General features: G+C 40.6%; 1 protein-coding gene across 1 annotated transcript; it reads left to right on the forward strand.

Moving 5' to 3' along the window:
* The first annotated feature begins 6662 nt into the window (after window positions 1–6662).
* Window positions 6663–21018, forward strand: LOC140517892 (retinol dehydrogenase 11-like). Its single transcript, XM_072629517.1, has 7 exons — window positions 6663–6824; window positions 10944–11062; window positions 11831–11986; window positions 12551–12655; window positions 13412–13621; window positions 14104–14293; window positions 19279–21018. The coding sequence occupies exons 1-7, from the start codon at window positions 6757–6759 to the stop codon at window positions 19382–19384; spliced, it is 954 nt and encodes a 317-aa protein (XP_072485618.1). The 5' UTR covers window positions 6663–6756; the 3' UTR covers window positions 19385–21018.
* Window positions 21019–23468: the final 2450 nt, after the last annotated feature.

A 23468-nucleotide genomic window follows, 5' to 3' on the forward strand; every position in this document is an offset into this window, starting at 1 on the left:
TGAGGATAGAGTTATGTTTAGTTTTATTTTCACAATTTTGAGGAAAGAATTGTTGGTTGTGGTTTTAAGACTCTGATACCTTGTAAAGAAAATCACTTTTTGTTTTCACTGAGTTTTATAGCCTACTGATTTTTCTTTCTTTCTTCTTTCTCCTTTTGGTTTTGTATTAGTTTGGTTCTCTTTTTGGTTTTTAGGCTCTCATTTGTATCATACTCAATGTGAATGTAAAAATCCACTACCGAATGTTTTGAATTGTACAATTAATTTAGTCATCTCAGATTTGCTTGCTTAATGTTTTCAGTATATACAATATAAATCGAAGAGATGTATGAGGTGCTCAGAAGGACTAGCACCTCTGGTGGGAGTGCTTGCTGAACCCTTGACAAGGACTACTTAACCACCTTTGGTGTCTACATGCCACTCAACTCTCACCTGTGGCTCTAAGAAGCTATAGCACTCATAGCAGTCACACTCTGGTAAAAAACTTTCTCGGAATATTGCTAAACCAGATTGAGGCCTCAGACTTGTGGTTATGTTAGGGGAATACTTACCCCCAAGCATGTAGAGACTTTCCCCCAGCTAAACTGGAAGATGATAACAATTAGTTCACAGGAGGTGCTGTAGAGCCCTTAGGCCTTGGTCAGGCAGGCATCAAAGACACTAAGGTTATCTACTGCATTCCAGGCTATTGCCAGTCATTTTGACTTTTGTCTTATCACTGGACTTCAATAATTCAGGAAGGGAGAGTGAGCTCACAACATTGCACAACTCTGCCTCACTTAAATCCAATTCCTGCACAAATCAATACATCTCCTATGATGTCATTAGTCCTCTTTGAAAATGAAGGATTAAAACAATAATATACTGTATCACCAAGGCAATATTCATAGCACCAAGGGCAACTATGAATATGCCAGCATAATTCTGAATCACAAAGTATAACATACTCTCCATAGAGAAGGCAGAAGAAAAACATTTATTCAGACACTAGAAAGACAAATTTCAACATTAGAACACCAAATTTGTCATAGTAACCAAGAAGTCAATACACATCACCGTTGCAGGAGAAAAAGTCATCCCCAAGCCTTCCGCTCACCCCTGCTGTGGCCTTTCCACAAACACTCAAAAGATTAGCTGTGCCTGCATGCCTGCCTGCCTGCCTGCCTGCCTATATCCTCTTTCCTCTACTCCAATCACTCTCACCAACTTCCTCCCAATTCTGCTCCACCCTTTCTCTTCCACCGTTCAGCAAACTCCTCCCACCATATGTGACTTAGGTTTCCATATGATCTAAGCAGGTCACATGGGTCTATTAATGAATAGGAAAGATCCTCCCATTTAAATTACCATTACACATAGAAAAAGAGCAAAATTTATTTTAAAGTGGACATAATTGTACTCGTAAATTTTTCTAGGGATAAACGGTTCATCTGCTGATATCTGAGACAGAAAGCATAGGAGACCAAATGTTCACTCATTTCAGTTGTATCTGATTCTTCACCCCCATTTGGGGTTTTCTTGGCAAGGTAGTTGGAGTGGTCTTGCAATTTCCTCCTCCAGCTCATTTTACAGATAATTTACCTGAAAAGTATATTTGTTGATATTTCTAACACCTGATTATAATACAGAGCATAGGTTTCCAAGGTGGGCAATACCATCCCCTGGAGGGCAGCGGAACGATCCAAGAAGGTGATAGTAGTTTGAAATAATGCAAATTTCAAAAAAGACCATTCGTGTTCGTCCTTCATTGCCAAAGAAGACCATGCCATCAAAGAAATAATGACATGACTTGCACTTGACTTTGTTTTGAGTGAAGGAGGGCTGCACAGGTCAACAGCCTCACTTCTCCTCCAGAGCCATCTGAATCCAATGACCTGATATTCCTCAGGATGACTAGAGATGACCCAGGATGCCCTGGGAGGCCATTAAAGAATTAAAGAAAGCTGAATAGTTGGGTTTTTTTTTAAAGGGCAGTAGGCCAAATGACTTTGAGAACCTCTGAAGAGGTATAATTCCAAGTCCAATACTCCTTCAGGTAGGAGAATGAGGGATTGAGTATCCAAATCGTCTCTTTGAAAATGTGAGATGGGACAGCTCCATATTTGTCTCTATCCCTGTTACAAGTGGGCTGTTATACATTGTTGCTATTGGTGGTGGTGGTCCTTTGGTCTGGAAGAGAATCAATGACATCACAGGTGATGTCTTGACTAGTCTGTGAATTGGCTTTAAGGGAGGCAGAGTTGCACAAAGCTGTCAGTTTCACTTTCTCTTCCAGAATCATTGAAGTCTAGTGGCATGACATAACATCAGTGAGAGCTGTATTACATTATCATAGAATAATCGATTTAGAGATGAAAGGGAAGGAATTGAGTATTTACCTAACGCCTAGTATGTGCTAGCACATTATTTCATTTTATCCACACAACAGTCCCATAAGGTAGGAAAGGTACTTTCAAGATCAATTAGTCAACCCCCTTATTTTACTCTTGAGATGCAGAGTGATTTAAATGACCAACCTAAGATCATACAGGTAGTAGTGAGTGGCAGAGACAGAATTTGAACCCATGTCCCCTGACGTCAAATCTTGTATGCTTTCCAGCATGCTATACTGCCTCAAAAAAGTGAAAAGGAAAACATGAGAAAAATAGGTCCCCTCAAATCTTTAAATCTCTTATGCCAGGGACCAAAGGTGGGAGAACAGAACAGCACAGTGTTGCTACCTCATTTATGAGTAACTGCCTAACCTGGCTCCAGGAAACTCCTTCATCTCCAGAGATCATGGGAAACCTGAGACATGTAGTGGACTTCCTGGAGTCAGGAAACCTGAGATCAAATATAGCCTCAGACACTTACCAGCTGTGTGATCCTGGGCAAGTTCCTTCACCCTGTTTGCCTCAGTTTCCTCTTCTGTAAAATGAACTGGAGAAGGAAATAGTAAACCATACCAGTATCTTTGCCAAGAAAACCCCAAATGGGGTCACAAAGTGTTAGACATGACAGAACAACAACAACAAAGACTTTGCAGCAGACTCTGAAAGGAGTATGACCGTTGGGAAACCTTTGCAAGTTTTCATATTACTAAGGGTATAGTAACATGGACTTACTGAAAGGCAGAAAACTGCCTACTCTTTCCCTCCAGCAAACGGTTGTGATCTTCACCCACAGATTTCCTTCCCTAGTCAAAGGAAGAGTTGAGTGTAGCTCTCAGAGTTTTGAGCTAAAGGTGAAGGCGGAAGTGAAGGCGGAGGAGTAGGCAGGAAGCAAGGCTCAATGAACCATCCCTTACTCCTGGCACCTAGGTCTACTGCCTGCTGCAACCCTCCTCCAGCGTACTCTCCTTCTGCCTATGCAGAAAGAGTTAAAACAAATTAATCTCATTAGGCTTAACTTTTGTTGACTTTGGTTTTCTTTTTTTTTAAATAAATGTATGTTCAAATTTGGTCTCAGACACTTACTAGCTATGTGACCTTGGGCAAGTCACTTAACCCTATTTGACTCAGTTTCCTTATCTGTAAAATGAGCTAGAGAAGGAAATGCAAACCACTCCAGTATCTTTGCCAAGAAAACCCCAAATGAGGTAATGAAGAGTTGGACATGACCGAAAAATGACTCAACCACATTTATGTAGAAACTGACTTAAAAAATATCCAATAATTTGCGGCATTTGTTTTGTGACCTTCCAGGGGACATGACCCATAGTTTGGAAAATTCTTTCTCTATGAGATATTGTTTTTTAAAAAAAACAGATTTAAAACTAGTTCAAAGACTAACAATTTGATTTATTTGTAATATTGGAAATTCTGAGGATTGTTAATGTACCCATGTGAGGAGCAGTGTATTGATCTCCACTAATGAGGAGAAAGTTCCCATACCAATGGACTTGGAGACTAAAGTGACATGTAAAGTATCCACCCCATATGTTCACATGTACTATTTGTGCCTGATCTGTGGTAGAACATTCCAAGCTTGTATTTTGGTTTGATCAACCACAGTGGAACACACTGAAACTTGACTCTAGCATCGTGCTGTCATTTGGTCCTCTCTGAGAACAAAGGGCAGCAATCAACCAAGCAACAAATATGTTTATGTACCTATCAACTGAGAAGTTGCTAAACATATTTTGGTACATCAGTGTAATGAGATATTACTGCACCATAAGAAATGTCTGGACATTTTGCTCAAGTTCTGTATTTTCTACTTGGGCCCAGACTCTAGGAGGTGGTCATCTTCTCCTTCAAGTAGTTGTTTCAGAGATCACCTCCTGCTGAATAATCAGTACTCAGACCCAAGAGCTTCTGACCTCTTGAGGTAGTCACCAGGATTGCTGTTTAGTTACCTATGCTCAGATCAAGAAACCCAAAGCACAAAAGATAACCAGATATTTGAGGTCCAATCTCAGGGACCCCTACACAAGCACATGTACTTACTGCCACATACCCATAGTTGCCATATTTGGGCAGTGGAAGGGAGGGTATAGAGAAAAGAAATCGTCTTCTCCCTTGACGAGAAGTTCCAGGAAAGATGTATGGGTCCAAAGCCACATGTTCAGAAGAGAGGAAGAGTAGAAATTGTCTTTCTCTTTAAAGTCTATTAAGTTGGGGGTAAGGAAGGGAGAGAATTAGAACTGAAAATAAAATTAAACATTTGTCATTTTCATCTTTTAAAACCTAATTTTTTTTCTTTGCTTGGAATGTTATTCTCTGTCCCCATTCTCAGTCCCTGATTCTAAACTCCTAGAAGGCAGAGTCTGCTTCAGTTTGTCTTTATATCTACAGCACCTAGCACAGTACTGGCATATACTTGAATGGAATCATGATCTCCTTAATTTGGATGCTTCCTCCAATTTCCAACAATGCAAATCCTGGCCCATCTCTGCTTGCCTACCCTACGTAATAGTTGTTCAAGGTCTCCTACCAATCCTCCACTCAAGGCACTGGGAGGCTTTCTTTGAGCTTTTTTGACATTGTTTGGGGACCAATAGAAAATGTGGGCTGTCTTTCAGTTACCCTTCACTGTCATACATGACCAACTCATCTCCTTTGCTGGTCACTTGCCATTTCTTATGCGTAGTTAGTTCTCCCTTGGTAAGAGGTACAAGCCACACCATGCCCCATATGTGCGTCCTCATTACTCTTTGTATGAGTTTGAACTTTACTTCACCAGAAACCACTGACCCATGACCCATGACCATATAGCTCAGTCAAAGAATACTACTGTTTAAAAAGTGGCCTATTATTTCAGACAGAAACTTAGAGTGATTAAAACTACTGTACATTTTCCTGAAGGCTTTCTAATCTGGTTTCTTCCCCTTGTTCCATTCTGGTCCCAGATCATTATACATTTGTAGTTTCTTTCCAAGATGTGGCTGCATGTGTGTCTGCATTGACATCTATATCCATATCTCTAATGATACTGACATCAACAGCAATATTTATAGGTGCTGGATCAGTGATTTCATTGATAAAGCAACTCCCAGAGCAGATCCATGGCAAACCAACGGAAAAATTTTAATGTACATGTCACTAGAAATTGTAATCAATCCAACTTAATTTTAAGCTTTCTAACTTTGAATGATATAGGGATTGAATTAAATATTTTTCCACTCAAGAAACAAATTAGTTAAGTGTTTGCTACAGACAATAGAGAGGCTACATGGTATAGTGAAAAAAGAATGCTAGGCTTTGAGTTGGAAGATCTGGGTTCAGTCACTGCCTCCGATACTTCTCTGGGACCAAGAGCAAATCACTGACCCTCAGTTTCCTCATCCATAAAAGGGAGATGGTAATAAATAACACTGACTTGTTGTGAGAGTCCAGTGTAATAATATTTGGAAAACACTTGACAAACTATATAAATGTCAGCTTTTACTGCAGGACACTGTCCTTGAAACACAGCCCGCTCTTCCCCTCTCCCCTAAGCTATATAATAATCATGATAAAGATAATTTTTTTATTGATTAGTTGTGTCTGACTCCTTGCGACCCCAGTTGGAGTTTTCTTGGCAAAGATACTGGAGTGGTTTGCCATTCCTTCTCTACCTAATTTTACAGATGAGGAGACTGAGGCAAACAAGGTGGAGGTGATGGGGTGCTTGGGCCTCAATCCTAAAATCATGTCTCTGGAAGTCTTCCAATTTCTCAGTAGGCTCCTGTCCTGCGAGAAAATTTTCCCTTGTTGCAGAATACATTCTCTTATCAGAACAGATGGAGAGGGGTGTCTGGACCAAGGATCTTTGTCCCTTCTGGACCCAAGGTCCTCCTTCGTTGCCGAAGAAGACGATGCCATCACAGAAGTGATGACATGACTTGCACTTGATTTTGATTTGAGTAAGGGAGGGCTGTGCAGGTCATCAGCTTCATTTCTCCTCCTGATTGGTCTGGATCCAGTGACCAGATATTCATCAGAATGACTGGAAATGGGCCCAGGATGCAGTGGGAGACCTTGACCTTTTTTAGGCTAGGCCTTTTGATGTACTCACTTCGAGGGAGGTAACGCAAGTAAGTAAAGACCTCTGGGATGGGATTTACTAGAAATCCTGTAGCAGTAATCTCATTCCAGGGTTCTGTGGCTTCCAGGAAGTTTAAATTGAACTACATTGCCCAGAAGCCTTTGCTTTCTTTCCCAGTTGCTCCTATTGCAATTTAAATGGGGTGTGGCCAGAGAGAGTCAGCCATAGTATTTGGAGTCAGCTACATACAGCCCCAAGGCTTCGGCAGCATCCTCGTCCAGGCCTCCACCATCGCAAATTTAGGGAAAGATGTTCGGGGCTCTGGCCTTGCTGGCCTCACTTATCTTCCTCCTGATCTTGGCAGCACCCTATATCAGGTGAGAGACAGTTGATTGACTGGCTGCTCTGCTGCAGTTTCTTCCCCCCATCCTCCTCCCCCTCACCTCACCTCACCTTCCTTCTCCTGAAGCTGAGAAAGGATGAAACTCATACCTAGAGGTCCTAGGAGCTGAGCCTGATTGGTGCTTCCTTGTAAAGGGTGGTCCTAGCCAAATGCAGAGGAAGGCTAAACTTGGAGGGGAGTGTGTGTGTGGTGTAGTGTGGTGGCCTCCAGAAATCTCTGATCCACTGAAAATGGCCAGAATTCTAGATCAGGGCATCCCTTTAATCTGGGAGGTTTCCTTTGCTCTTGGCTGTGGAGTCAGCTGAGCCCTGCAAAGAGATGCTGTGGAGCAGTTGTGGTTTTGGAGAGACCATGGGAGACCAATGCAGAAGATAGCCCATGTTCTCCTTTGTCCTACTGAAACCTCTACAAAATGAGTAGGAGTAGTCTGATGAAATCATAGATGTAGACGATCCCTCCCCCCCAAAAAGAGATAAGTATTCTTAACCTGGGGCTTCAGGCAGAGAGAGCACATGTTTCTCCCAGACCCTAGTCCTCTCCAGCTCCAATAAATTGCAAAATCACTTTGTCCTCTCTTCTTGTTATATTTTGCTTGTTCTCTCTGTTGACCTTTGGTATACTTACAATCCCATAGAGAAAGACCTAGGCTCTAAAGACTTGTAAACCATTCCATTATTAACTGGGAGTTTGACCTAGGGAAAAAAATACTCAGTTGCTCTCTTTGTCCCATAGTTAAATTTTAAAAAAAATTCATAGAAGATGTTATAGTAAGACTAAAACTGCTCACTTTTTTGAGAGGCTCCATTTCCTCCAAACCATGGGCAAATTAAATCCTCCAGGAGTTTGTTGGAGGGGAGGACACAGACTTCACCTAAAGAGGGTTAGCTGTGTGTCAGGATGTGACTGGTTCAGTCTAAATGAATAGTTATGGATCATCAAAAGATGGTGGGCAATAAAGGGCATTATATAGCACTTGCGGACATATTTGGTGATGTTCAACAACTCCTTATATTCTCCTCCTTCTCTTTCCCCTCCTCCTCCTCCTCCTCCTCCTTCTTCTTCCTCTCTCTCTCTCCTCCCCTCTCTCCCTTTCCCTCTCTCTCTCTCCCTTTCTCTTTCTCTTCCTCCCTTCTTCTCTCTCTCTCTCTCTCTCTCTCTCTCTCTCTCTCTCTCTCTCTCTCTCTCTCTCTCTCTCCCTTCTTCCTTCCCTTCCCCCTTCACTTTCTCTGTCTCTCTCTTGGAGATTTGAGAGACTTGGGTTCAGGTTTGGCCTCTGGCACATAATATTTTGTGACAATGGGAAAATTCCTTAAATTCAATGTCACAGGCAAATCTTACACTTTAAATTGCAAAAGTTACTGATTAGCATTGGTAAAGCTACTTTGATGAAATCACAGATCTAAACAAAAAAAAAGGTGGGTAAACACTCTTAACTTTAGGGACTGAAACCCCAAAATATAATGAGACATCTGGGATTGAAACCTGGTGCTGACTTTAGCTGTGTGACCCTGGGTAAGGCAGCTAAACTCTCTGAGCCAAAGTTTCCATAACTGCAAAAGGGGGAAGGGGGAGGGGGGGTAATACTTATCCATACTACCTGCTTCAAGGGTTGGGAAGTACTTTATAATGCTTAAAACACAATGCAAATATACACTCACTCCTAGATGCTGTTTATGGTTGTAACAAACTCCTATTCAATATGAGCTGATTTAAAAAAAAAAAAAAGCCACCTAACTTACTTTGCAGAGAACAGGTCCTCCTTCCTTATTTCTCATAGTACTTTGGTGTTTCAGTCCCTAAAATTAAGCATGTCCAGGATGGAACAAACAGAGATGTAATCTTTCTACAGACTGAGGCCTGTGATCTCCTACTGTGTGCCAAGCACAGTATTAGGATACAAAGACAGAATGTAATTGTTGAAAATAAAGCCTAGTGCCCTGCTGACTGAGGTTCTGACCCTAGTTCTTTTTTTTAATTGCAATTTTAACATAAAAAAATTTTAATTTCACTTTCGCATCACAGTTATTTCCCAATATGCCTCCATAATGAAATCTCACTTGTAATAAAGAAAAAGTTAAACAACTTACAAGACAACTTTCTGACATTCTATACCCAGGGTACTTCAAACTCTCCACTTCAGTGTTAAATATCCTTCAATGCCTGTTCTCTGGTACTACGATTGGTCTTTCCTAGGAAAGTGGCTGTCTTTGTTTACATTATAGTAAAAACCTATACTATGTTTTACTTTCTTTACTCTGCATCAGTTCATGCACTTCTTTCCATGTTTTTTGTTCGTTTGTTACTTCTTTTAAAAAATATATTTTATTTCATGAAATATTTCCAAATTATATTTACAAATTTTTAACATTTTTTTTCAATTTTGGGTTCCAAATTCTCTCTCTCCTTCCCACCTGTCCCCTCCCCTTTGAAAAGGCAAGCAATATATTGATTATACATGTGAAGTCATGCAGAACATATTTCCATATTAGCCATGTTGCATATCAAAATACCCAGAAAAAAGTGAAAAAAATACACTTCAATCTATACTCAGTATTCATCAGTCTCTCTCTGGAGGTCGATAGCATCTTTCATCATGGGTTCTTTGGAATGTTCTTGGGGCATTGTCTTGATCAGAATGGCTAAGTCTTTTACATATAATCCCTCTTGGCTTGGCTTGGCTTGGCTTCCCCCATACTTTGGACCTCCACCTATGGTGAAAGATTAGAGATGGGGGCGAGTATATAGTGGATAGGGCTTAGGAGATGATGCCCGTTCTAGCTCTAACTCCATCCCTGTGTTTATTATTACACCATTCTCTGATCATTATTATACTATTATAAAGTGTTCTCCTGGTTTGCTCACTTCACTTTGTATCAGTTCTTACAAGACTTTCCAGGTTTTTCTAAAGCATCCGGTTCATCATTTCTTATAGCATAGTAACATTCCATTACAGTCATATACCACAATTCCCCAGTTGATGGGCACCCACTTTGTTTCCATTTTTTCCTAGCACTAGTTCTTCAGCTTCCTTCCCCAGTGGATTAACATAAACAGAGGTTAAGTGACTTGCACAGGGTCACATAGCTAGTAAGTACATGAGGCTGGATTTGAACTCAGGTCTTATCCACTGAGCCATGTAGCTGCCTCTACTATCAACATGAAAAAGATGTCATTCATTTAACTGAGAGCCCTAAGACAACTTGCCCTGCATCATCCTCCCATTTTCCCCTCTATAGAAAAGCCCACCCTCAAAAAATCTTTAACAGGATAACAAAGGATGTTTGAGAGCCACTGTAATAGAAAAAAATCAAAGCAAATTCTAATCTTGAGCTGTAGAGAGAGACTTGAGGTACAAGAAACCCAGGCCGAGGTGGTGAAGGAATATTTCATATCCCTTGAATAAAGTAAGTTCACTCTGTCCTTTTGGTGACTTCTCAAGGAACATAACATGCGCGAGTTGGCCATGTATTAATGTTTTGGGAACTAGCCACTCCCGGAACACATAGATAATACTTGGAAGATTTGGCTAATCCTCCCAGTATATGATTAATTAACTTATATCTTGTGGCCCCCGTATGATATCTCCTTGATGGATAAACACCTGCATTCCCATGGCTATGTGCCTGACTAGCTTGGGACAGTATACAGAGCCATTGGCAAAAAGCCTTCTTTGTCTAGGTCCCTATAAAATCCCCTTGTTTAGCGTAAGTCCTTGGAATCTCACCCATGGAGAGGACGCTCTGCCTGGGACTACTTACTCCCAATTCAGACCCTGAAAGCTGTATCCCGGGATTCCCCAGCTGAGAAAATTCAGGTGTTGGTGCTTCCCTGAATTGGTGATGTTTTTCTATTTCCTCTTATATCTATATTAATATTGCTATAATTATATTAGTATTAGGCTATATTAATTATTTCTGCTATAGCTCTAAACTGTTCATGCATTTGCCTTTTCTGTAAATCAATAAAATATCCAGCTTCTTCTCAAGTGTGTCTTATTGTAGGTGCGAATCTGAACCATAAATTTCCTTAATCACACAGGTGAGAAACTCACTGGAAAAAAAATTGAATGATTTATTTTTTTCTCCCTGTGTAGGAAAGCAGTTTCCAAAGGAGTATGTACATCAACTGTGCAGCTGCCTGGGAAGGTAGTGATAGTCACTGGAGCCAACACAGGCATTGGGAAAGAGACAGCCAAAGACCTTGCTCAGAGAGGCAAGTTTATGTTCCTTGGGTCCCCTCCAGCTTCTACCATTTCCTTCCTCTTATTATTTATTGTGTTCTATCTTTCACTCTTAGTTTTAGGTGCCCATGGCTCGGAATTTAAGAGTATTCTTGGAATTTGTGTTTCAATTGACCCATTAGGTTCTGACTCTGTGCTTTACCAAGCTTTACCCACCATAGGTGTCCTAGGCATGCTAGTCATTTACTGAATAAAGTTCTGATACTTTGTGCCTTAGCTACGTTCTCTGTAAAATAGGGCTGATTCCTCCTTTGAAACATTAAAGATCATTATTGAACATTACTCATTTCATCCTGGTCAATCAGATTGGTCTGAGCTAACTTTTTAAGAATCTCTATGTTCATACCCTCTTCATACTACCCCCATTTATACCCATACTGAACTCTGGGCATCTCCTCCTCCTTCCTGTCTCCTTTGCTTACCTTAGATTTATTCAGTTACTATTTTGTCTTCCCCTGTTGCCCCTGGTCCCAAAGCAGTGGGGCTCCCTTACCTGATAGAAATTGAACTGAATGGGACATCTCACCCTCCCCCAGACAGGATGATTTAACTTTTCCCCTCTTGTCTTCCCCCATAATCTATTATAGCATATAGGGCTTGTGAGATGATGCCACTTCCACTGTATAAGAACCTCCTCTAACTCCATCAGAGGCATCACCACCAGATTTGTTTTCAAAATAAAATTAAAATTGTATTGTGTTGTACACAAAAATTAAACTTATTTATATCTTTACTCTTAGGAGCTCGAGTATATATTGCTTGTAGGGATTTGCAAAAGGGGGAGTTGGCAGCCAATGAGATCCGGACTAAGACAGGGAACCAGCAGGTGCTGGTGCGGAAGCTGGACCTGTCTGACACCAAATCAATCCAAGCCTTTGCTGAGGCCTTCCTGGCAGGTGAGAGTCAAACTGGGCAATTAGGAGGTAAGAGTCAAAGAGGGGGCATGAAGCTAGGGTGGGAATGGTGCACTCATTATCTGGCTCCTATCAGACCTACCCTTGGTTGTTGTAAAAAAAAAAAAAAACTATGCAAATGTAGAAACAGTAAGCTGGAGGAATAACTAGAACTGGGCTCTGATCTTGAATCACTGGTAGGAATTTCAAGTCTCTTCTGTCCCCTGGAAGTCATTCTCACTGGGATGACTTCTAATTCTTTTCTTAAGGTTCTGAAGGTCACTTGCATCTGTCAATTTCATGCCTTCTTCATGTAAATCTATCTCCTTTGTAGCATATAGAGTTAACATAAAGTCTGACATCTAGTAGGATACAGGATTGATAATTGATTGATTGATTGAATGTAACCTATGCAAGTGAAAGGAAAATAAAGACTTGACTTGAGTCTCTTTTTTTCCATGCTTAATTATATGCAGGTAGGCTAGGCAGGTACTGAGGCCATGGGTAGCCTTGGCCAGTGGCTATTAAACTCCCTAAAGTCCTCATCTTCTCCGTTGTGCTTTGCAGAGGAAAAACAGCTTCACATCCTGATCAACAATGCAGGAGTGATGATGTGCCCCTACTCTAAGACAGCAGATGGATTTGAGATGCATATGGGAGTCAATCACTTAGGTAAGAAAGTGGAAGATACTACTAAGTCCCTCGTTCTTACAATTCTCTGATTTAGATTCAGTTTTGCTTAGGATCTTCACAATTACCACACTGCTTTGACACCTAGGGTTGCTTCAGCAATAATCCCTATCATTAGGTCCATGTTAGAGGACTCATATTTTAAACCTGTTGTAGGAGAAATCCCTTTTCTCTGGCTGTTCCTGTTGAATGGAACCTGCTCTCTGGCAGCTGACTTCTGAGGCCACCTTATCTAAGCTGAACACAAAAAGATCTGTTTGTTCAAAGAACTGGAATCTGGTACTCCACCTAGGCCACTGTATTTGTTCCCTCTTCTCAAGCCCAGCAACTTTTATAGTCATGTCAGCTACTGCACATCTATCTGTGGGAATAGTTCTAATTTTTCTTTTAAAAGACAGCATGGCACAGTGAAAAACATGCTAAACTTGGCTTTAGAAGACTTGGCTTAAAATTTCCCTTCTGACCCAGCTTACTAGTTGGGGAACATCAGGAAAATCAGAAACTTAGTTCTCTCATCTGTCATGATGATAATACTTTTAAGTACCAATCTTCCCAAATTCTTGGTGAGGATCAGATGAGACAATGTATGTAAAACACTTTGTGAATCTTAGAATACTATGTAAATAAATGCTAGCAATGAGATAAAATGAGGAGCTTGGCCTGAACTTCCCATTTTTTGTAATTGGCCTCCTACTATTATTGACTCTGAATCTTCTCCTTTTCTGCATCCCTTCCCAGGTCATTTTCTTTTGACCCACCTGCTGCTGGAGAGGCTGAAGGAATCAGCCCCATCAAGGGTGGTAAATGTGTCTTCCTTGGCATTCCACTTGGGCAGGATCCATTTTTACAACCTACATGGCGAGAAGTATTATAACTCGGGCCTTGCCTACTGTCACAGCAAGCTGGCCAATGTGCTTTTTACCCAGGAGTTAGCTCGGAGACTAAAAGGTAGGCCTTCAGAAGAGTGGGGGTAGTGGAACAGAAGGTGAAGAATAGACATAGGTAAGGTTGTCTTTCCTCCCCTTTTACCTAGGCAGAATCTCTCTTTCCAAAATGTATAGTAGTACAATTTGGGCCTGGTCTCCTGTTTCCTCAAGCATGTCTTATTCAGTAGCCAGTTAGAAAGTATATAGGGACCCACAACCTGAGGAATCTGGGGACTTGATTTTCATTTATCAAGGTGGAAGCTTGGAATCTCACCATCTCTAAGTAAAGCAAAGCAGCTGGTTTCCAGGCCTATTCTGTGTAAAGATAAGCCCCCTTGATATCTCTCAGGAGCTTGCCTTATGCCCTAGACTTCCAAGATGGTGCTGGTAATAATCCAATGATGGGAAACCTTCATGTTGAGAGTTCTTCCACTTTCTCTACCCTCATCAAGATTTTGAGTTCTTATATATGGCTTCCCATAACTCTTGTCCTTTTAATTCTAGGTACTGGGGTTACTACATATTCTGTACACCCTGGAACCGTCAACTCTGAATTGATTCGGCATTCAACTTGTATGAAACTAGTGTGGAAGCTTTTCTCCTCCTTCATTAAGACCCCACAGGAGGGAGCTCAGACCAGCCTGTACTGTGCCTTGACTGAGGGCCTTGAGCCTCTGAGTGGAAAACATTTCAGGTATAATTCTATTTATAGAAGAAAAATTTTTTTCCCCAAAGGATGTCAGTTGTATGACAACATATCCAGAATTTTAATATATTGATGGAAATATAAATTATTGGAAGATTTTCATGTTATTTATAAATATTATTGATAATTTTTTTTTGCATATTGATAAAGCTGGGCAGTCCTTGAAATGGTTTGTCCATCATACTTCTTCTAACAAGTCATATTTGAAGTGTGAATCTTCTGCATCTTAATTGTGATGCTGAGGAAAATGTGCTAGTGGATTCTAGCTCCTGCTAAGGTACTACCTTCTTGATATCCTCACCCTTGTTGTTGTTCAGTCATTCAGTAGCATCTTCTTCCTCTGTGATCCCGTGAACCATAGCACACCAATACTGTCCATGGGGTGTTCTTAGCAAAGATGTTGGAGTGGTTACCATTTCCTTCTCCAGTAGATCTAGGGTCACCCAAATAGGAAGTGTCCAAGGTTGGATTTGAATTTGGGTCTTCCTGACTCCAGGCCCAGAGCTCTACCCACTGAGCATCTATCATCACTCATACCACAGTTCATTTGACGGAACTGTTTTTCCTTTACAAATCACACTGAAGATGTACACTTGAGCAAGGACTTTATCAGCAGCTAGCTACCCACCTTAGATATCCCTGCCCAAAATACTTGCCATCTTGGGCAAATCACTTGAAATCACTTTTGTAGGACTCATTAATTTCTTCATCTCTGAGGGCATTGGACTAGATCAGCAGTTCTAAAACTTTTTGGTCCCAGGACCCCTTTGTACTCTTAAAAATTACTGAGGATCTCAAAGAGGTTTTGATTGTGTGGATTATTAGCTATTGATATTTTTGTTTCAGTTGTGTTTGACTCTTCATGACCCCACTTGGGGTTGTCTTGGCAAAGATACTGGAGTGGTTTACTACTTTTTCCAGCTCATTTTATAGATGAGAAACTGAGGCAAATGGAGTTAAGTAACTTGCTTGGTGTCACGCTGATAGTAAGTATCTGAGACAACATTTGAACTCATGAAGATGAATCTTCCTGACTCCATGCCAGGACACTATCTACTGTACCACTTAGCTGCCCACTATTGAAATTAAATTAAAATAAAACCAATTTGAAATTAAAATGGATATATTTTAAAAATATTTATTCATTCTTTTAAAATAATAATAAATATATTACATATTAGCATAAATAACATTTTTATGAAGAATATTTTCTAAAACAAAAAAGTGAGAAGTGACATGGTTTTACATATATACACATATATGTGTATGTGTGTATATTTATATCTGTATATGTATAGTTGTTGTTGCAAATCTCTAATGTCTGATTTACTAGAACACAGCTGGATTCTCCTATCTGCTTCTGCATTTTATCTGTTGTTTTGGTTGAAGAAAATTCAGCCTCATACAGATAGGGAGTTGGAAAAGGGAGGAATATTTTAATAGCCAAGTAACATCTTAGTATTGAAAAAAAGAAAATGGCAAGCCTTTCTGGGTAAAGAAACCAAGCTTTACTAAGAGAAACAAAGGTGGTAGTCTACAGTCCACATACTATGGTCTGAGACCATGAATTACAAAATTCATACTTATTTATAGTTCTCTTGATTCATGTATGGCTCAATTTTGTTCTGTACAATTGTCCTTTACAAGATTGCAGGATTTTATGATATAAGGTTTTCCAGTAAGCCCTGATATCCTAATAAACTATGGGGCTTTGTTTCTTCATTACTTTAAGATTAATATAAAGATTTTCATAATGGTTATATTGTTATTATTACAGTTTATAATGATTATAGTTCTACTCCTAAAGCTAACTAACGCAGGCACTCACACTCCTAAGGTCAACCAACATAGGCACACCTGCATTCATACAAAGCAAGTATATCTGAGTCAGTTAAGCCAGGAATGTTCCCCTAGGACTACATCATAGTTTCAGTTACAGAGGTTTTCACGGTTACTTCTTATCCTGAAATGACTGTAGCTGATAGATGATTAGCAAAGCAATGTGAAGCAAAGCACTCAAGGTATTAACTATTGATTTTTCCTGTTACAGTATTATTATGAAAATGGTTTCCATGTTGTAGATTCCCTGAAAGGTGTTAGGGACCCTAAGGGGTCCTCCACCAACACTTTGAGAATCACTGGAGTGGGCAATTTGTGGGGGGGTTTTTTTTAGCTTTTATTTATTTATTTATTGTTAGTTTTCAACAGGCATTTCCACAAGATTTTGAGTTCCAAATTTTCTCCCCATGTCTCCCCTCTACCCACCCCAAGACAGTGTGCATTCTGATTATCACTTTCCCCAAACTACCCTCCCTTCTATCACACCCCTCCCTTCCCTTATCCCCATCCCCTCTGTTTTCTTGTAGGACTTGCCTGTATATCTTATTTCCCAGTTGCATATAAAAACAATTTTTAACATTTGTTTTTAAAACTTGGAGTTCCAACTTCTCTCCCTTCCTCCCTCCCCACTCATCCCCACTGAGGCTAGCAATTCAATATAGGTTATACATGTGTAGTTATGCAAAACACTCACATAACAGTCACCTTGTGAAGGACTATGTTTCCTTCTATCCTATCCTGCCCCCCATTTATTCTATTCTCTCTTTTGACCCTTATCCCTCCTTAAAAGTGTTTATGTCTAATTATCCCCTCCTCCCATTTGCTCTCCCTTATATCATCCCTCCAAACCCCCCCCCCCGCTTATTCCCTTCCCCCTCCCTACTTTCCTATAGTGTAAGATAGATTTTCATACCAAATTGAGTGTACATGTTATTCCCTCCTTAAGCCACATACTATGAGAGTAAGCTTCACTCATGCCTTGCAGTGGGCATTTCTAAGGTTCCTTTCAGCTCTAATGTCCTATGAATCTAAGCTGTATTCCAACATCTACCCCCAGACACTCCCCATTCATCTATGGAGTTGCCAGTTTCCCAGAGGTCTGATTTAGCTGAGAGCTCATGGCTATAAACTATATAGGCATTTACATTTGAGTAAAGAGATTTAGGTTCCAGTCACTTATATACTAGGACAGGTTTCCAAATACAGCTCTAAAATATCCTTATCTGTAAATTTTTTTTTAAAAAAATAGATAAATCTTTATTTCCATTGACTTAGGAGCAAAGCCTTCTTGGAATGGAGACAAAGATGGTCTTTGGAGAGGGATCCCTTTCCAATTCAATGGACTTTAATTTTACTCTGATTTTATTGGTCAGACTGCAGTAATTAAATTCAACAAGCATTTATCAAGTACCTATGACATTTTATAGGACATACAATGAAGATAAATAAAACAAAGTCCTTGCCCTCATGGAGCTTGTAGTCGAGATAATCTACTTAGATCTATTTATTGCTAAGTCTTTTCAGTTCTACCTCCAGCATTTTTAGCATTCATCACCTTTTCTCTATATCAAGATCACCGCTATTGTGATTCGGACCCTCATTATTTGTGACATGAGCTACTGCCTTCAGTCACTTCTCTCCAACCGCCAAATCCATCTTCCACACAGGTCTAATCTTTAAATTATTTATTGAGTAAGTTCCATTGCTTTTAGGATCAAACTCCTTTGTTTGGCATTTCAAGGTAGGCTCCAGTCTACCTTTCTAGTATTATTAGCAAGCAAGAACAAAGCATTTATTAAGCACCCTCTATGTGCCAGGTATTTGTGTTAAGTGTTAGGGATACAAAGAAAGGCAAAACCAGACCCTGCGCTCAAGGAGAGATATATATATATAATATATTATTATATATTAATCCTCTTTGTGCACTCTGTGGCTAAGCAAACCCACCTTGCTATTCTCCACACAGCAATTTAGCTCCCTTCTCACTGACAGTTCCTCATGCCTAGAACATACTCCCTCTGTACCTCTTTCTGTTAAAGTCTCTCACTTTTTTTAGAGTTCCACTTGATGACCATCCCCTGCATGAGGCCTTTTCTGATTCCACCAAATGCTTGTGTTTCACCCTCCTCTTCAAATCACCTTGTAATTACTTTCTATATATTTTATATTTTCTTAAATGAATACGCTGCCTCTCCTGAGAGGATGGAATCTCCTTGAACACAAAGATTGTTTTCAATTTTGTCTTTGTATCGGCAGTACCTAACATAGTGCCTGGCACATAAGTACTTAAGAAGGCTTACTGATTGATAGTGACAACATACACTGCCAACTACTACCAAGTGGTAAATGTAAAAGTCTGTTTTCGATAGAAGTCAGTAGTTTTCAACTACCATCCAACAATCAAAAAATGTTAGACCTGGAAAGGACCTTAGGTCATCTTGTCCAACCTCCTAATTTTACAGCTGAGAAAACCGAGGGCAAGAAAGGTAACATGATATATGTAAAAGTAACAAGGTTTTTTATTGTCCCTCCCTCCCCACCCCATTGGGACAATTTTTCTAAATAAATAAATAAAATAAGTTCCTCATAATGAATATAAGTAGTTAGCAAAACAAATTCACACATTGGCCATGTCTAAAAATTAATGTCATTCTCTATTTAAGCTTATCATCTTTCTGGCAGGAGGTGGGTGGTGGGTTTCATCTTCAATCCTCTGGACTTGTTTCAGGACTCAGACTAGGACTTTAATTCAAGTTCTGTGAAACCCAATGCAGTGCTCTTTCTACTATATTAGGTAGCTAGGTGGTGCAGTGGATAGAACACTGGGCACAGAGTCAGAAAGACCTGAGTTCACATCTGGCCTCAAACATTTACTAGCTACATGGCCCTGGGCAAGTCTCTTAATCTTTGTTTGCCTCAGTTTCCTCATCTGTAAAGTGACAGGGATAGCACCTATCTACCAGGTTGTTGTGAGGATTAAATGAGATAATAATTCTAAAGCACTTGACACATGGTGCTATATAAATATTAGATACTTATTATTACTATGCCTTGTCCCTGTCCCAAGTATGGACCAAACAATTCTGCTTCATGTGCACTCTCAGTGACATCAGCCTCTCTCTTTTCTACTCTAGTGAATGCAGTCCTGCATGGATTTCTTCCCGGGGACGCAACATGACAACGGCAAGACGGTTATGGGATGTCAGCTGTGATCAGCTGGGAATCCAGCAGGACTGGTAGATGGGAGTAGCCCATCCCAAAGAACAGCTTTAGACTGCTCTGTTATAATGTGCCAAAAGGATTCCTACAAGGTTGGTTGAAAGGGAGTCCAATCCTTCCTTTGATGATACATTTGCCTACCTGACTTCTGGGTAATAACCCAATGCACTGCCAGATCTTTCTAAGTATCTTTTACTTGTTTGCCTTTCCCTTGTCCCTGTCCCTTCCAGGGCTACTAGTAATAATGCAGGATAGTAAGACCCCAATATTACATGTGCTGATCATTCTTTCCTTTTGTTCACCTCTAGGTGAATGGGACCAAACTATGGAAAGGGAAGGATTATACTGAAAGTTAGCCCTCTTTGACCTTTTTGGATAGTATCTAGTTCCTACTGAGCTGATCTTCAGGAGAACAGTTCTGTAACTTAGTCTGAAGATCCTTCTTCAAGACCACAGTCAGGTTCCCCCTTTGGTAAAAACCAGTCTGAGACTGATGTCTAGAGTCACTCAGGAAAATCTTTATTAAATTTAGACTTCACTTTGGCTCTTTCCTTTGAGCAGCTTGGAGCCATTGTTTCACCACAGATAATATGAGTGAGAGGAGGAACAAATGGTATTTGATCTTCATATCTACAACAGACTCTACTTTTCTTTGTAATTTTGTCCTTCTGTGCCACTGATGATTACAAACCAGTTAAATGACTGGGCCTTCTTCAGCTGTATCTGTGTGCAGATAGTAGGGAAGCATGTGGAGAAACTAGGCAGACTAGACAAGAATAGGGAGAGAAATGATTGGAAGTTGAATGAATAGTAGAAGATAGGGCAGATTGTGGGATTAAAGAGGAAGGCTATAAGGAATGAAAAAGACCTGTCTGTAAAATAGTGGATAAACTAAAATGGTGTTCCCAACCAGCACTAATATAGCTGGGGAAAGCACCTTCATACTGCAAGATATCATTTCCTATGATATTGAATCATACTGAGATTATGCATCATTTTATTCAATTTCCAGGCAGCTAGGTGTCGGGTCTGGAGTCAGGAAGACAAATTCAAATCCAGCCTCACATACTTATTAGCTGTGTGACCCTGGGCAAGTCATGTAACCTTAGTTTCCTCATCTGTAAAATGGGGATAACAATAGCACCTACCTCCTACAGCATTAAGGATCAAATAAGCTAATAATTGGAAAGTGCTTAACAGAGTGCTGCTTGGCATAGAGTGAGTGCTATGTAAATGTTAGCTATTATAATAATAATTATTTCAAAGCATTTGTCTTCCATTGGGATGATGTAGACACAGGCAGAATTGTTACTTATAGAATTTCACTTTTTACAACATTAATGTTTACAAAATAAAACACAGGAATTAGAAAAATTTTCCTCAACTATTCAGTTGACTTGCTGGAATTTGGATGTTATTTTTCCTGTACTGATAACTTTGAAGGAAACAATTATGGGACTAGTCGTGATTCTACATATTTAAACATTTCGCATCTTTCTTTCCTTATTGTCATCATTATGGCCTAGAAAATGTATCTGCTACTGCTACAGAGAGGTTGTTCCACTTTATAAGACACTATGGTACAACAACTGAATTAACACTGGTTTTTAACTTATATGGAATGGCCCATGACAAATAAAAATAAATGCTATTTATTTTGTATTACTGTTGTTTTTTGACTGAACTTGTGCTTTGATGGATGTAGGAAGTCCTGGTGAGGAAGTTCCCTCCACCAATACAGTTCAGTATCTGTTCTGCTAGGCATCGTCTTTGCCTTTGTCACTTTTGGGTGGGGTTGGAGCAATTTTCCCATAGTTACAAAGGCAGAGAATCTCTAGGCAGCCTGCCTGATTTTGAGTCCACTGTATCAGCAGTTCTCCCAAGTTTTTGGGTCTCATGACCCCTCTATATTCTTAAAAAGTACTGAGGACCCTTTATACTCTTAAAAATTATGGAAGAACTATGGGTTATATCTATCAGTATTTAATGTATTAGAAATTAAGACAGATAAATTTTAAACTGCCAAATCCATTACATGTTAAAATAAATAACTGCATGGAAAATAACTACATTTTCTAAAACAAAATAAAATTAGTGGGTTTGTTTTATAACTTTTTTGCAAATGTCTTTCATGTCTGACTTAATAGAAGACAGCTAGGTTCTTTTATCTGCTTCTACACTCAGTCTTTTGTGATATGTTGTTTTGGTTGAAATACCTGAAGAAAATCTGGCCTCACATAGATAGAAATTTGGAAAAGGGAGTTTTTAAGTATGCAAGTAACATCTCAGTATTAGTATAAAGATAGACCTTGAGCACACCCAGAAAGGATCTTGGAGACCTCCAGGCATATGTGGGCCACACTTTGAGAATTGCTATACTATGCCATGCTTTCTGTTTCTAAAGATTATTATCTATCCAATGAGAAAGGCAGGGTAAGATGCCTATTTAGGGGAAGCCCTTAGTTTACCATGTACTTGACAAAAATATATAAATTTAGGTCTATAGATAATGGTGATTATGTTGAAAACTGGACACTATTATTATACTGAATTTTCTCATCCCAGTTTCTTTCCTTATTTTCTAATTTCCCCCTTGATCCATACATTACACCTTCTATCTAAAAAAGATTCTAACAGGGATAGAAGAAGTTCTTTAGCAAGAAGGATACAATTTCCTTTATAGAGAGATTTATAGGGGAGGAGCCAAGATGGCAGAGTAGAAAGATACACATATGCTAGCTCCGAACCCACAGCCCATAAAATACCTGTAAAGAAGAACTCCCAACAAATTCTGGAGCAGCAGAAGCCACAGAACAACAGAGTGGAGATTTCTGTTCCAGAGAGACCTGAAGGACCGACACCAAAGGTCTGTCACGCACCAGACCTGGAGCAGAGCCCAGCCCTGCCTTGGCCGCTCGGCACCAAGAGGAGCAGATCCGAGCAGGTTTCAGGGATAGAATCTCCAGTGGCTGCGCATGTCCCTCCACTCACAGGTGCCAAAGGTCAGTGAGAGTGTCTTTTCAGCTTGTTGAGAGGGGAGTGGGGTGTCTCCATATCTCAGGCAACAGCAGACAGGGGCTCCCAAAGCAGTTGCCCTGAGGGAACTAAGCCCCTTGTGGCGGCCCTGCCCCCACCTGAGCACCTGAACTTAATCTCACACTGCTGAAAGCCCTGAGGCTGGGAAGCAGCATTTGAATCTCAGACCCCAAGCACTAGCTGGGCAGATCTGGAGGCAAGGTGGGTGTAGAGAGGAAACTCAGAAGTCAAGTCACTGGCTGGGAAAATGCCCAGAAAAGGGGGGGAAAAAAATAAGACCAGAGAAGGCTACTTTCTTGGGGAACAGGTATCTCCTCCCATCCTTTTGGATGAGGAAGAACAATGCTTACCATCAGGGAAGGACTTAGAAGTCAAGGCTTCTGTATCCCACACATCCAAAATAAATATTCAATGGGCTCAGGCCATGGAAGAGCTCAAAAAAGATTTTGAAAATCAAGTTAGAGAGGTGGAGGAAAAACTGGGAAGAGAAATGAGAGAGATGCAAGAAAAGCATGAAAAGCAGGTCAACACCTTGCTAAAGGAGACCCAAAAAAATGCTGAAGAAAATAACACCTTGAAAAATAGGCTAACTTGGGGGCGGAGCCAAGATGGTGGAGTAGAAACACACAAATACGCTAGCTCCAAACCCACAGCCCATGAAATATCCGTAGTAAAGAGCTGCCAGTAAATTCGGGAACAGGAGAAGCCACATAATAGTGGAGCGGATAAGATTTCTGTTCCAGAGGGACCTGCAAACCTCTCACAAAAGGTCCGTCGTGCTACGGACACGGAGCCCAGCCCAGCCCTGCACCGGCCCCGGCACCGAGAGGAACAGATCTGAGCGGACTTCAGGGACGGGATCTCCAGCGGCCGCACGGGTCCCTCCACCCACAGGTGATGAGGGTTGGTGAGAAGGTCTCTTTGGTGGGTCGAGAAGGGAGTGGGGTGCCCCCATACTCAGGCTCCCTCGGGAGGCAACAGCGGAGGCGGGAGCAGACCGGGGCTCCCCAAGCAGGCAGGAGCCCGGATCCATTGATGAAGGTCTCTGCATAAACCCCCTGAGGGAACT

This window comes from Notamacropus eugenii, chromosome 1 (genome assembly GCF_028372415.1).
Source record: "Notamacropus eugenii isolate mMacEug1 chromosome 1, mMacEug1.pri_v2, whole genome shotgun sequence".
NCBI classification, from domain to species: domain Eukaryota; kingdom Metazoa; phylum Chordata; class Mammalia; order Diprotodontia; family Macropodidae; genus Notamacropus; species Notamacropus eugenii.